General features: G+C 38.0%; 1 protein-coding gene across 6 annotated transcripts in view; it reads left to right on the top strand.

The window, feature by feature from the left end:
* zgc:172282 (leucine-rich repeat and fibronectin type III domain-containing protein 1-like protein) overlaps nt 1–9,168 on the top strand; it is a 93,454-nt gene extending 84,286 nt beyond the window's left edge. For 3 of the 6 annotated variants that reach the window (XM_037267166.1, XM_037267161.1, XM_037267160.1), the window contains 3 exons: nt 2,634–2,719; nt 4,251–5,164; nt 8,417–9,168. In XM_037267166.1, the coding sequence (XP_037123061.1) occupies nt 2,634–2,683 (50 nt within the window). In that variant the 3' untranslated portion in view covers nt 2,684–2,719; nt 4,251–5,164; nt 8,417–9,168. The remainder of the gene's footprint in view (nt 1–2,633; nt 2,720–4,250; nt 5,165–8,416) is intronic. The other 3 variants (XM_037267163.1, XM_037267164.1, XM_037267165.1) reach the window with 3 other exon arrangements.
* Nucleotides 9,169–14,212: the final 5,044 nt, after the last annotated feature.

Here is a 14,212-nt window from a genome sequence, read left to right as displayed (position 1 = left end):
CAAGTGTCCCAAAACAAGTTGCTAGTGACGTCTAGACTTTTTATGGCTTTTAGATTACCTCAAGAACAATGTGTTCAACATTAGTGTGTGACGTCAAAAATTCTTAGAAAAACACTTCTAAAACTTGAGGAAAGCTTTCCGAGAAGGGATGTCACTTAAGGTCATTTTTCAAGTGAGTTCAGCCACACAAATGATTTTAGAAAAATGATTCTGACAGGTACATTCCAATATACGATGCCATAATCTTTCACTAGGAGAAACTTCTACCTCACTCAGCCATTAAAACTTTCATTTTCCTTATATAAAGTTTGTGAAGTCTTCAAAAATCACATTTTTAAAGGTTATATTTTTTCATGCAAATCATATTATAAATGTATTTTCTGCCAATATGTATGCTGCAGACTTGGATCACAGACTAAAAATAAAATAAAACCTTCTCTACTTGACTCTGGACCGCAGTTAAAATTTCAGGAGTAAAACTGTTCAATTAAGCAACCTAATCATGGGAAGAAAAGGCTATTCTAAGGCTAATAAAACTTTGTGATGACTGCCTTGTTCTCTGGATGCACACACTCAAACATGCTCGGGAAGGTTATTTATAATTCTCAGTAGTGCCATAGCAGTTTTCACGCAACTAAATTTGCTCCAGTAGACTTCCATTGCAACTGCAATCTACTCAGGAAATTAGAATGAATAAATGGAGACATCATTTCACACATTGGGCTTAAACAGCCAAAGTTGAAATATGTTATCAGTGTCTGGAAAGTCATTCAATTAGCCTCTATGAGCGGGTTGAAATGAGATGTCATTGAGCGTATGATAATAATACAGGGAGAGGGGAGATAACGTGGCGGCTTACTCATCTAGTTCAGGGAAAGTTTTGACCTTCATGAACTCTGTCAGATCGGTGTGGCAATTATAACCGTTAATTGACCAAGACACTCTGTGTGTTCAGTCATACAGTCTGTGAGAATCTGCATTTTTTAATACGATTATTTGGATGGCAAATTAAAACTTGCTGTTATCCGTTTCACCTTTGAAACCATGTGCAGGGAAATACTTCAGCAAGTGGTTCAAGTTGTTAGCCAAATTGGCCCCCTAAAGGATAGATGTTTTGGGGGTTCATTCTAAGTACAACAGGGTAGAATTTCACTCAAAAATATGAAAAGGAATACATTTCATTCTGCTACTGAGCATTGTTTCACTTTTTGAACAAAACAACAACTGTAGTTTTTAATTGCCCTCAGCCTCTTCTATACCAAACCTGACTGAAGACTGTCAGTCAGACTAACATCCAACGAGCTGTCTGCACACTAGAGACATGCACAACAATTATTTTGTTAGCTTTTGCAACTCAAACAAGTGACAGGTGTCCTTTGCCTTCCTTGCTTTGCTTTGCTCCCACAATCACTGTTTGGCACTTCTAAGGCAAACCATATGGAGGAGTAACACGCAAATGTGTCTGAAGAGAGACATTTAGGTTTCTTGGGGTGTGTAATGCGTCTGTGATACATGTCACTGCTTGCTGCATTGCGGAGACAGGAAACATTGATCTGATCAGAGGGCACTACAATCAGAGTGACTGAAAAGTGCAGCTCGTGACAGATAAAAAGACAGATCCCCATTAAATGCCTGCAGTTGTCAGAAATGAGACCCAACATTGAGAACAAGCATATCATGGTATAGACCCTGCAGCATGTTAGTTCTACCCAGAGGCCTCTTCCTGATTAAGCATACGCCGAGTGACTCCCCAACAAAGCATAAAGGAGGCACCTGAGACCTTGACCCCTTATGTGATGGAAGGTACTTCCATGCCAAAGGGAACCTTTGCATCACGACTCGTAGTTAAAGTTGCTAAACTGTAATTATTGTCTTTTTTTACTGTAATGTGAGTCACCATTGAAATCAGCCTGGATATGAAACAAGGGAGACGATATAACGAGGATTACAGATTATAGTAAAAACTTGACACACAATTAACTCAGTTAATTGTTGTGCTTTTAAGACCAGTCAACCAAATGGGACATCTGTTCATCGTATGTGTTAAACAATCCATTCACCAAATCTCCAACTGGGGCTGAACAGCGTGCTCTGTGTAATCCCTCATGTTTAAGGGGTTAAAAGTTCCCCTTGGGAAGTCAATGTAATGTTCTCTCTAGTGAAGTGGAAATCTGTGTGTGCATAAAAATGTCAGGGTCATCCACCAAAACCCTGCAGGTCTGTGAATGCATTTGAAAGATGTAATGTGTGAGGATTAACCGCCTTAAGCAAGGGCAACAGTGCATCCTCCCACAAGGTTAGCCAAGATAGGAAAATAGTTCATTTCCACATGAGAATGTGTTTGACTATTTGTGGAAATCAATCTGTGCTATCCCCATGGCCCACTCGTGACCTTGGAACCTGTCTTTCTGCTGTGCCTTAAAACATCATCACTCCTTTTGCTGTCAACCCTCATGCCTGGCTTCATTCTTTACTGCCATCTGTGTCTGTGAATGCATCTCCCTTTTGAGCCTCCTGCTGTGTTTCTCATTTACTCTTGATTTCCCTCTGTCTGGATTTTCACTGTTTTCTAGTTTGTTGTCTCTGCTGCTGATTCCGTCTCTCTTTCTCCATGTCTCTGATGCTTCCACCAGCAGACGAAGGACGGCCTCATAGTGTCGAGTGGAGAAATTTTAAGATCTGACAGTCGCCTGGCCTCACAATGACTTGGCTCCAAAGAGTAATGATCGACACGATTTTTAGCATCTACCGAGTCTCATCCAATGATTTTAGGATATTACCTACCACTGACCCAAAAGTTTGTATCTCTTTTGCAAATTACAGTGTATAGTAGCTTGTTTGTCCATGTATGTTTCTACTCTACTAAAGGTATTTCGAGTATGGATTTTTTTTTTTTTTGTCACAATCAAATGTAGTGGTCGTGGTCTAATCATCCAAGTTGCAGGTATTTCAATTAGGATTATTTTTCTAGAAATTATAATATTGAAAAGAACAGACTGGGTGATTAATAAGAATATTATTTTAATTTTAGTAAGTTTAAGCATCGTGTCAGATTCCTCAAAGCCTGTGAAAATTGAAATGAACAAAAAAGATAAAACTTGAGGGTCATATTTTCTCGGTAAATTGTTCCTTTCATGCTCCCTACGCCTGCAGCCTTTTCTTTAGCCTTTTGATTCCTTTTTTGTCGCCTTCTCTTTCCCATGTGTCGTGCTATGTTTTTTTTTTTTTTTTAAATTGCACCTATTTACAGTTCTCAACCTTCGAACCGCTGTGCATTTTTTGATTGCGGCAAATTATTACCTAATGCCTAATCCTATATTACTTCTTCAAGCCTTCTGCATTAAATTTGTCCTTGCCATCCATCTCGTTGTCACACATACTCTTCCCTGTTCTCTGTGTTAAATATTTTTTCACCTACTTTGCGAGAGTAGCGCAGGTAAGGATAGAGGCGGTCGGTTGGAGGGTGATGACACGCAATTCAGCAGAGATGTGCTGAGGTTGTGATATATGAATAAAGAATGACCCCTCATTACAAATATGCTGCTTCATTCTTTAGCTTGAAGCACAAGCTCTACATAAACGTTTGTATAAAATATTCCTTCAGGCAAATGTAGTTAAGAATGTTCTGACAAACACACACATTACCAATAACATATCTTCCAATAACCTGCCAGAGAAAAGTAGCGCTTCATCCTTCTCAAGGATATTGCCTTTCCTTCCTTTTTCTATGTTGACAAATTCAAACAAAAGTAAACGTAAAAAAATGGTAATAGTAAAAACAGGTACTACAGATAATTGATTCTACTACTGATGCTAGTAATTACCCCTGACGGAGAATGTCATGTGCAAAGAAATAACCGAGTGAGACAAACACCAATTTCACCGTCAGACAAAGGGGGTCACAGTTTGAACACCATGGTTTCCAAAATAATTCGAAGCACAGTTCTAGAATCAGACTTGATAGCTTATCTCAGTTTGTTCTCTGCCAGGATCAATTCTAGAATGGCTGGAAATCTATAATATAGCAGATTCTGGCACATTTAACTAATGTTCCCTTTCCTCTGTTACTGTATTATAATTTCTTGACTTTCTATTCCCTTTTTATCCAAAGTTTTTCCTTACTTACTGATACTTAGACCATTTAATGTATTCCTCTTGTGATTCCAATCCCTCTATGTAGATACGTACCCCAAGAATATTTGATTCCTACATTAAAATCTCACCATTGTCATTTCTTCTCTGTTTTCTAGAGCCTTGAACCTTTTGCTCTGAAGTGTTGAATTCAACCACCGCGGGAGAAAGCCAAGAAGAAGTCACCCTTGTCCTGTTTATCTTGTTTCCTGTACCCGTTGTTGTCTTTCCATCTGGTTTACCCTTTTTCTCATTATCATGGTTCTCATCTCTGGGTTGGATTATTGTTTAAGTGCTTGTCAATGGTGATTGACTACTTTCTGCAAGATAGTATCATCACGATCACTTCTAATGGAACACGTTCTGCACTCATAAATGCGGAATTCTCCTTCTTTAAATACAAGATGCAGTCGAAGTTGATGCTGCACTGGATAATGACAAAAAAAACAACAACTGAGAAGCATACAAATACGTACGTATTGACATAAAATACATACTGGATACACTGTAAATGATCTCTTCTCCAACCGGACAAATAAGAAGGAGATGATGCAAGTAGATGGGCCGCCTTCAGAATCTCCTTCAACTTGGATCTACAAATGCTGAGCACTGGTGTTTTGGGTATATAAACTGCACAATATTTAATAACCCAGATTGCAACTAACAAGTGCAAAATCAACATTTATTTCGTCTATTTAATCAAGTGAATTAATGCAACTTTGCAAAAGGCAGATGTGCTGCTGTGAGATGGATTTCAACTTTGACACAGCCCTCGTATCCAGTGGTTCATTCCGGACAGTTCATAAAGAAAGAAGATTTGACTCTAGAGAAAGTGGAGCCTTCCCTGGGTCCTGGTTGTGTATTCAAAATGTACTGTCACTAATCTGGTACAAACAAAACCGGACTAGACCAAGCAGACCATCTTTTGTGCCAGTCCAAAATATTTTCACCTGGCCCTGCTGAATTCCACTGGATTGGACTGGCAAGGACCGCCAATGCTCACTTGCAAGATTCTGGGTCCCTTTTAGTCCAGGTCAGTAATATTCAAATTATTTTTAACTGAGAAAATGTGTCACCCATAGACTCAAGGATCTCTGATATACTGTATTCTAATCACACACATTTTTTCAATTATTTATTTCTTCATACTGTATTACTTTACAATTACATAATTTATTTTTCAACATACATAACACACATTACCATTGTATAACAATTCAAGACATCAGGCCTGTTTTCACATAAAATTTGGTGTGATGAACTACCGTATCTTCCGGACTATAAGGCGCACCTAAAAACCTAAAATTTTCTCAAAAGCCGACAGTGCGCCTTATAGTCCGGTGCGCCTTATATATATATGGACCAAATTCCTAAATTTAAACTGGCCCGAAGCATTGTGTCATGAAATCAATCAGAAGTGGCCCGCTGAAGACTATGAATCAAAAAGACTATGGATCATTATTTTGTGATTATAAAGTAATTTCTTGCGTCTGAAGTTGAAATAAAAAAGATAAAATGGAGAATGATTTGATTTGGATTAAAAATCTGACATGATGCATTAATGGTGCGCCTTATGGTCCGGTGCGCCTTATAGTCCGGAAAATACGGTATGCTAAAGCCCTTTCATGGTCTTCAATTCACTATGTGGTCTGATTGACAATACTGCACTTCATAAAACCTCCCATGGCTGAGGGGGCTCAGGTGAGGATGAACATGACCATGCATACATTACTTAGCTTTTACACAAACAGACACCTTATTCACTTGTATTGACACTTGTTTGTACAAATGTGCATCTGACATTGGGCACTTGCACACCGTTTTCCATCCAAAGGTTCACCAGCAGCTATCTAACCAGAGTTGATGTCACACTTGAATATAATGACACTAATGATGCGGGAGGTAAGGTAGAAAGGGGAAAAAAAACCTCCAAAAGAAATAGATATGTTTTTACAACAAAAACAGTGTCTTTTACCGCTGAGGTAATATTTCTAAGAAATATATGACACAAACCACAGAGGAAACAACTCATCTGATTGTAAACGATGTTAAATAGACGCTGAGAGGGAAAGCAGGAAAGGGTTTAAAACACACAGGTTGAGTGATTCTGATCTACAAACTATGCAGACAAACTTGCTCACTATAGATCTATATGACACCCACAACACATCAATGAAATGCATGTACTGTACATTATGTTCCAGTCATATCTTATAATGAAGTATGGCTTTATGGATTAAACTGTGTTGCTGAGGAGTAGACTATGGGTGGAAAGCTGAACATGATAAGGAGCTTTATTTAATGAAAATCAGGAAAGAGGGAGGGACAAAGTAGGATTAAAAAAGCAAGAAAAGGCTAGGAACTGAGAAGCAAAAACTAACAAAAGGGAATAAGATAAGGCCGTAGAAAATGGAGCGGAGGACTAATGTGTGTTGTATAGGGATGTGAGATATATTCTGTTCTGGAAAAATAAATGACAATAATAATACATACTGTACTGTGCTCAACAAAATAACATTCCATCTCCTGCTTCCCTTCAAATTGGCAGTTCTCATTGCCAACCTTCTGTCTTCACAGCAGGTTTTGAAGAAAGGGTTGGGGCTGGGTGATGGGGGACACTTCAGAATTACGTTTCACTAAATGCTGTCATGAGCCTAAGATATGGTAACCTAAATGTGATTAAACACACACATGAAAGACCCAGGGGTGGACTAACATCAAACATTGATGTCAAATATGGGGCCACAAAAACTCAACCTGCAGGTCACGAATGTCCCCCGGACTATGAGTTTGAGACTCCTGCACTACTAACCTGACCTTGGAGAAAAAAAATGCAAATTTTTTACCAGCATTGAATAATAAAATAACTACCGATTTTTTTTATAATATGCAACCATTTCAACGCTATTGGGAATACATATTTACATCATGTAGCTAATCCTACAGAATGCAATGATTTTCAAGGCATTTATCCCTCAAAATACTTTTTTTCTTTCAATAAATATCGGCTCAGAGTGATGAATCTCTTATTTCATCCTCTAATTTATATTAACTTCAGTAGTTATGCTTGTATTTTTCAGTTGGGTTGTTCTGGCCCATTACTGAAACTTATGTTTTGTAATTAGAAGAATGGCATTTATGCAGATTCTATGTATTTTTTTACGAGTGGGATAAAATGATGAGATTGCAGTAGCATTTGGAAATGGAGTGCTAAAGTGCTCACATGCTCTCTAGTGTCCTATTGGTGTGGCAGATTTAGAACTTTAAGCAAATAATGGTGAGTTTAGCATTATGTAAAATGCCAAGCTGGATAAGGAAATTAGGTTACCTGTTCTGGCGAGTGTGTCTTTTTTGTGGGGCGCTGTATCATCAAATTTGTTATACCTTTATAGAATTGGACTGGTGTCAAGTGGGATATGGGCAAGCTAACTGAGAAAATAAAACTTCTTAATAATTTTCACATGGTCCTGAAACAGGAAATGCTGAAGACGAGAAAGACATGAAGATATCAAGTGTAAGGGAGGGAGATTGCAAAGACAACACTGGATAAACCTTGGATGAGAAAGAAACTGGACATATAAAAAGAGACAATACACACGCTCCAAATGTTGATAAGTAATAAAAGAGCCAGACAGGTTCCGGCAGTGTTACTGCGGAAAACAGAGATATTGTCTGGTGTGACGTGATGACTCAAGATGGACTGAGCTAGAACAAAATGATTCAAAGCAATGGGAAATATGAATCCAAGCTTTATGATGTGATTGAAGCGATTGTGAGCAGTGAAGCAACTCGGTGAAGTTATGGCTGTGATGCAAAGCAGATTTTTTTTTTGCGGCTACAGTGAGATGTTATTTAATGACTGTCCACTGGGTTGAAGAGGGGGCAGCATTTAACCAATGTCCAGGAGCAAAAAAATAAATATAGTTAATTTTTTTATTGCAAAATGCTAAAAAAAGAGGAAGAAAATGTCCAATTATTCATGTTGTGGATCTTTGCAAATTCTTGGTAAAAATGTTATTTGGTATTTTTTCATATTTTTTATACTGAGCTTGTATTAATATATTTATATAGATTTTAGATTTTGTTCATTACATTTGTTTTCATGTTCTACTATTATACAAACAGTACCAAACACACACACACACACACAAAGTATGTGCCAAGTCATCGTCAACATTGTTAATATTCAATTTTATTTTATTTTGTGGTAGGGAGCAGAAAATGTACCCTGGATTAAATGACAGAACAATATTCATTTATTTATATCATATTTTTCTCTTTTCAGGCCCAGATCTGTCATGTCTGAAGATAAAAGCACAGTTCTTCACACACACACACGCAAAAAAAGAAAAGAAAAAAAGACAGCCTTGCATCAGTTTTAGTCATCTATCAATGTTAGCCCAACTGTCATTCACTGCTGTTGAATATTTTTCATGTGCAGGACAAATGTGGTGTGAGAATATAGGATTGCAAATTGTTTACAACATTGTTTGCGCTGGTCTAAACTCCATTTCCATCTTAATCACATCATTATTGTTACTATAGATTGGAGTGTGTGCCCAGCATGAATTACCTGAAGTCTAAACTTGCGTTTCATTTGATTTCTCTGAGAGAGCTTTCCATTAGTGTGTCTTGGAGCTGGACCCTCAATAGCATCTCTTTCATCTTCCTCATGCTTTGGCACATGCAAGTGGAATTTATGATCACGAAGTACTGTCGCTGATATTTACCGCTCACGTCTGTTTCCATCGAAATTTTGGTCATGAGTTTTATCACCAACGTCATTACTGTTCGTTTTGGAAGGATACCTGTTCCAAAAGGAGAACCTTGATTCTTTTAAGCTCTTGTGAAAGAGACTCGCACAACAAGACCACACCCTTACCAACATGCCTCCCTTATGTGTATCCTTTTTTTTTTTTCCCCTTTGGTCTTTATATTTTGTATGTGTATATAAAGCAATTTCAAATCTTATAGTTTTGTACATGTAATTTTTATGGTGTGTGAATATTTTAATAAAAAAAAAAGTGTGGACTTTTCCAATTGAATACATGCTTGCCTTGTGTTGATAATTATGTATTAACTGTAGGTCCTCCACAACTCTTATTAGGATAAGTGGTTCGGATAACGGATGGATGTTATTTTGCTGACAGATCAAATCTGTATCAATCAGAAAATACATTTTCCTCACCTTACCAAAAAATACTTTTAAATCTAAGATACTTCAATGGGATTAAATACGAAAATAATCCTCGACTCGATGTGCAGCCACTTCATTAAGTCTACTTGCGCTATCTTGTGGTCCAATACAAGAAAGTATGGCCAGGGAAATCATAAAATCTCCCAATGCAAGAAATGTTGATAAAATATGAATTTCATTTTATCTTTTTGTTGTTAAAATTGGCAATATGCATTTCGCCTTTATTGATCATGACGCTGCCATGTGGGTTCCTCATTATCTTCCTCACAGGTGCTAATGACTATTGTGAACATTACCTAAATCTGTAGCCGAACACTACCTCCGCTCTGCTGCTATTATCTTCTCATTCTCTCATCTATTCCCCTCAGCCTCTCGTGTGATTCCACCTAATTCTTCCTCATCTCTCACCCCGCTTCATTTTCTTTGCAACTTTAATAGGAAGTCAGTGTGACAACACACAACTCCCTTCTACTCCTTTCCTGACTTCTAAGTTGGAAGCTGCGAAAACAATAGATCTGCCACATGTTCCTCCTTTAATTGACTTTCTTTTCGAGTTTTCTACTTTTTTTTCCATGTTTCAATCACCAGTGGGGATAATTTATTTTTCCTCTTGGCACTGCCTTCAGTCATCAGGTATCATTTTAATCCACTGTTGACAGTACAAATATAAAATCTGTTAATGTGCGTAAATTGACAAAATGAGGTGAATGTGGTTCGATATTGAAGCAGATAGAAAGAAAATGATTGTGGTACATTAGTTTGGGGATGGAGGAATGCAAACACTGGGGCTTGAATTTGACATCTGTGCTCCACAGTCCATGATTCATTGTGAATAATGATACTTGTGGGAAAACAATGAATAGCAGCCACAAGTCCAAGTAACGTATTTTCCGCACTATAAGGTGCACCGGATTATAAAGCGCACCTTCAATGAATGGCCCATTTTAAAACTTTGTCCATATATAAGGCGCACCGGATTATAAGGCGCACCTTCAATGAATGGCCCATTTTAAAACTTTGTCCATATATAAGATATATACATTTGGCCCGCGGGCCGGACTTTGGACACGCCTGCTGTAGTGGCTCAATATTGGTCCATATATAAGGCGTACCTGATTATAAGGCGCACTTTCGGCTTTTAAGAAAATTGGAGGTTTTTAGGTGTGCCTTATAGTGCGGAAAATACGGTAAGTAGTCTGGGATGAGCTTGATTTCTTTGGAAGAGGCACGAAAAACGCAGTAAATAATACGGCAGGCACGACACGAACAACTGAAAATGACACCACGGCGCATATGGGCTCTGCTTGGAAACATCACGTGACAAAACCTACATAACTGTTGAGCTGTGATGGTTGTTTCCTGAGCCCTTAGGCACTGATTGGCATTTTCAGTCGACAGCAAGTCTAAGTACATCGTAAAATGGCAGCCCCCCTTGATGGATAAAAATTGGTAGATTTTTTTCTGCTTAATACATAATCCACAAACTCAATGATAATCAGACGAAAGTTTTAAGGCTAGTGGGGTTGCATGGAACATACTAAGAAAAGTTTTATTTTGACTTCCGCTTGAAAGACATGATAGACTAACACAAATTGAAGAATCTAACAATCCTGTCTGTCAGCCATCATAAGTTGCTATTGTTACAGGCAACCTCTGTTATTTTTAGCGCTTGTTTTACAGTCGGATCCCTCCACGGAGTAATGAGAGCCTCTCAAGTAATAAACTTCGCCGCATCGCCCATTCAGAGTATCTCAGTATCATGAATAGCGACTTATACAGAAGTTAAGCTTACTAACCAAATTCTTCCCAATGAAATGTAGATGGAGCGCTTCATCCATATTTATGGCTACTATCGTAGCCACACACTGTGGAAATTTCGCCATAAAAAAGTAATATAAGGCCACGGCGAAATCAATGAATTCAAATGTCTTTCCCTAGTGCAAGCCTTCATTTCAAGATCAAATGATCTTGCCTCACTCCATGCATTGGGTAACGTCATGACGTTAAGCAATGAAAGAATCACAATTTGTTCCAGTTGGCACAATGCCTGAATGTTCATAACACAACAGACGCATCACTTGCAGTGTATGACGCGATTAAATCAGATGCCAAATGGTTACACCTATCATTCTGATTTATAGTATGCGTTATACACATGGTCTGGTTGTGCAGTGCACCCAAGCTGAGTCTAAATCTGTAGACTGATGAAATTGGAAAAACATCATGTGCCCTAAAAGAGATCTAAACACAGGAAATCAACACAGGAAATCAAACTAAGACTAATTTGCAAGTCCAATGTCTCACTGGGCCCGTCATACCGCTGAGGACTCTGATGTTGCTTGTCTGATGATGTCTACTTCGGTGGAGATCACCCAACTTGATTTGACTTTTTTTTTATTCCTCTGCAAGTTTTAGCTTTTTCCAAAGCATGAAATGTTTTGAAAAACATGTAAATGTATGATTTTACCCTAAACACTATCTTGGGATCAATCAAATATTAAATTGTGTGACCTACTTGTCATCGCAAAGAGAATTTCAGAAGATAGAAATCGTTATATAGTCAGCCCATTATCAAGGCTAAATAAAAGTTTCTCCACATGATTCAATTGATTGAAAAGATTTAGTATGTGAATTGATGTCAGAGGCTGGTCAGGCACTAACTTTATCAGTCAATATACTAGAGTCAAATATACTTAGTTTCTTAAATGCTTTAAAACTGTCACTTTAAAATTGATTAAATGCTGTGCTGACAATGACAGTTTTTGCTTTTTCTACAAAAACAAAAGTTTGGCATGGAAATGTATTATGTTTACAACATGCACGTATCTTCCCAGTCCAAATTAAGTAGCAGAGCGTGACGACAGACAACCAAAGATTTTGTGCTGATCCAGCTTTTTTTCTTATTGTGTTAAGATAACTGAGAAGCTGTAATGTTGCACAGTAGCTGACTTCAACTATAACACCAACTTAAATGTCTGGTTTATCTCAGTTTGCAGATGTTCAGTGGGTGAGTGAGCTAAAAGCACTCTGCAACTTAGTGACAGGTGTTATGGGATGGGGGCACTTGGGGCAATGAATTAATTTCCTCCCACACTCAAGTTATGCACATGCAATGATCCCAACCATGCTACTTTCTCCCCATATGCTTGTGCTCAGCTGATAAACACTAAACGTGTGTTTATCAGTTGAGAACATGCATTGCACTTATATCAGTCAGTAACACTCTCATTTTAGTTAGTGACTGAAGAAAATGAAAGTGCTACACGTGGAAATAAGTGAATTAGGCTACAATTGCTGATGACAGAATGTGGGAAGGAAGGATGTTTAATAATAAAAGAAATAATAATTATTTGCTTAGAGAAGGCCAGCTTTAATTGGCAATGAAAAAGGCAGAAGTAGACTATACAACAGTATAATGAATATAAATATCAGATTTTTGTAACACTTGACCAAATAAATAAATAAACACACAAATAAATAAATAAATAAAAAACTTAAAAACACCACTTGCAATGAATGACTTTGCCAAAAGTGGGTAGAAGACAGTTTTATGAAAATGATCTTATCAAAGTTTAACATTCTGATCATAATCATTGAGTGAGATTACAGGATTCTCATCAGAGACGCGATTAGATGTGGCTGTGGGGAGTTGATTGAAATTTACTGCCTGTGGATTCATGTCATCTCAGCCTTATTCACATAATTATTTATATTCAGAAGCCTTGAATCTTGTTATCTTGAGAAACAGACCACATCTCTGGTATACCATCTACATATCAATCATTCAATGCCACCAGATAATGTGACCACCAGAAGAGCTTTTCTGATTCTCTGAATTTTAGCCTTTTATCTGCAGCTCTCAAACAAACTCCAAGAAATAGAAGTTGTTAGTTGATTTTAAAAGTTTATTTCTTCAAAAGGGTAGGTCAATTTTTAATCGTAATGTATTGAAAAGCTGATTCAAATTGTGGATGAGTGGAGGTTGAAGTTTTGTATGAAACTATTTGATCAGATTCATTATACCCATTAAAAGATATTGGATTAGAATGGAATGATGAAAATGAAAAGAAGTGCTCAACAAGGCCAACAACACCTCACTCTGAGTCTCTTTTTAGTGAGCCATCACTGACCTACAAGTAGTCCAAAATAAAACCAAAAAAAGGACTAGTGTCACAAAAGATATATTTCAAGCCGAAACAAAAATATTTTCCTTTCAACGTGGGCCGAAGATCAACCAACACACCTACAAAGGGATTATGTGCTGTGCGCTTCATTTAACGTGGAGAAATAGATGAAAGTTATGGCAGGACAACTCGAAGCTGCTCACAATGACAACGACACTCCTCATAATCGCGCAATTCCTGATCGAGTGGAACATTGCAACCTCCTTATTCACCCGACCTGGCTCAAGATGATTTTTTTTCGTCTTTCCCTCGCCCAAGAGGTCATCAAGCGGAACAGATGCAGACGATCCGCATCCTGCACACACTGCACTGGCTCCCCATTGAATACAAAATCCTCCTTGACACTCATCACTGTCTGAACCAGTGTTGCCCAAACCTACCTTGCGCAACTCCTCAACCCACATCTAAGTGGCTGCTGCGCCCTGACTGTGGAATACTCTCCCTGACCGTTGGGTGCATTTTAAAAAGGCTTAAAAATCTTCATTTTTAGAACGTTTCCTGACTGATTTTGTCCAACTTTCTCTGGTGCCTGATTTCTAAAGATTTTTATCGTCCACTTTTTTTTTGGCCTGCGCACCTTTTTTGTTTCTAAATGTATAAGGCTAGATGGTACTTCTTATCTACAGCAGAAATACACCTCCACACAGTGTGGCATCATGGGACAGTGCCAAATGTGTTACGTGAGGCCAAGGATCAAGTC

The sequence above is a fragment of the Syngnathus acus genome, chromosome 13 (genome assembly GCF_901709675.1).
Source record: "Syngnathus acus chromosome 13, fSynAcu1.2, whole genome shotgun sequence".
Classification (NCBI taxonomy): domain Eukaryota; kingdom Metazoa; phylum Chordata; class Actinopteri; order Syngnathiformes; family Syngnathidae; genus Syngnathus; species Syngnathus acus.
Note: the sequence above shows the minus strand (reverse complement) of the source record. Positions and strands in the feature narration are given on the sequence as shown.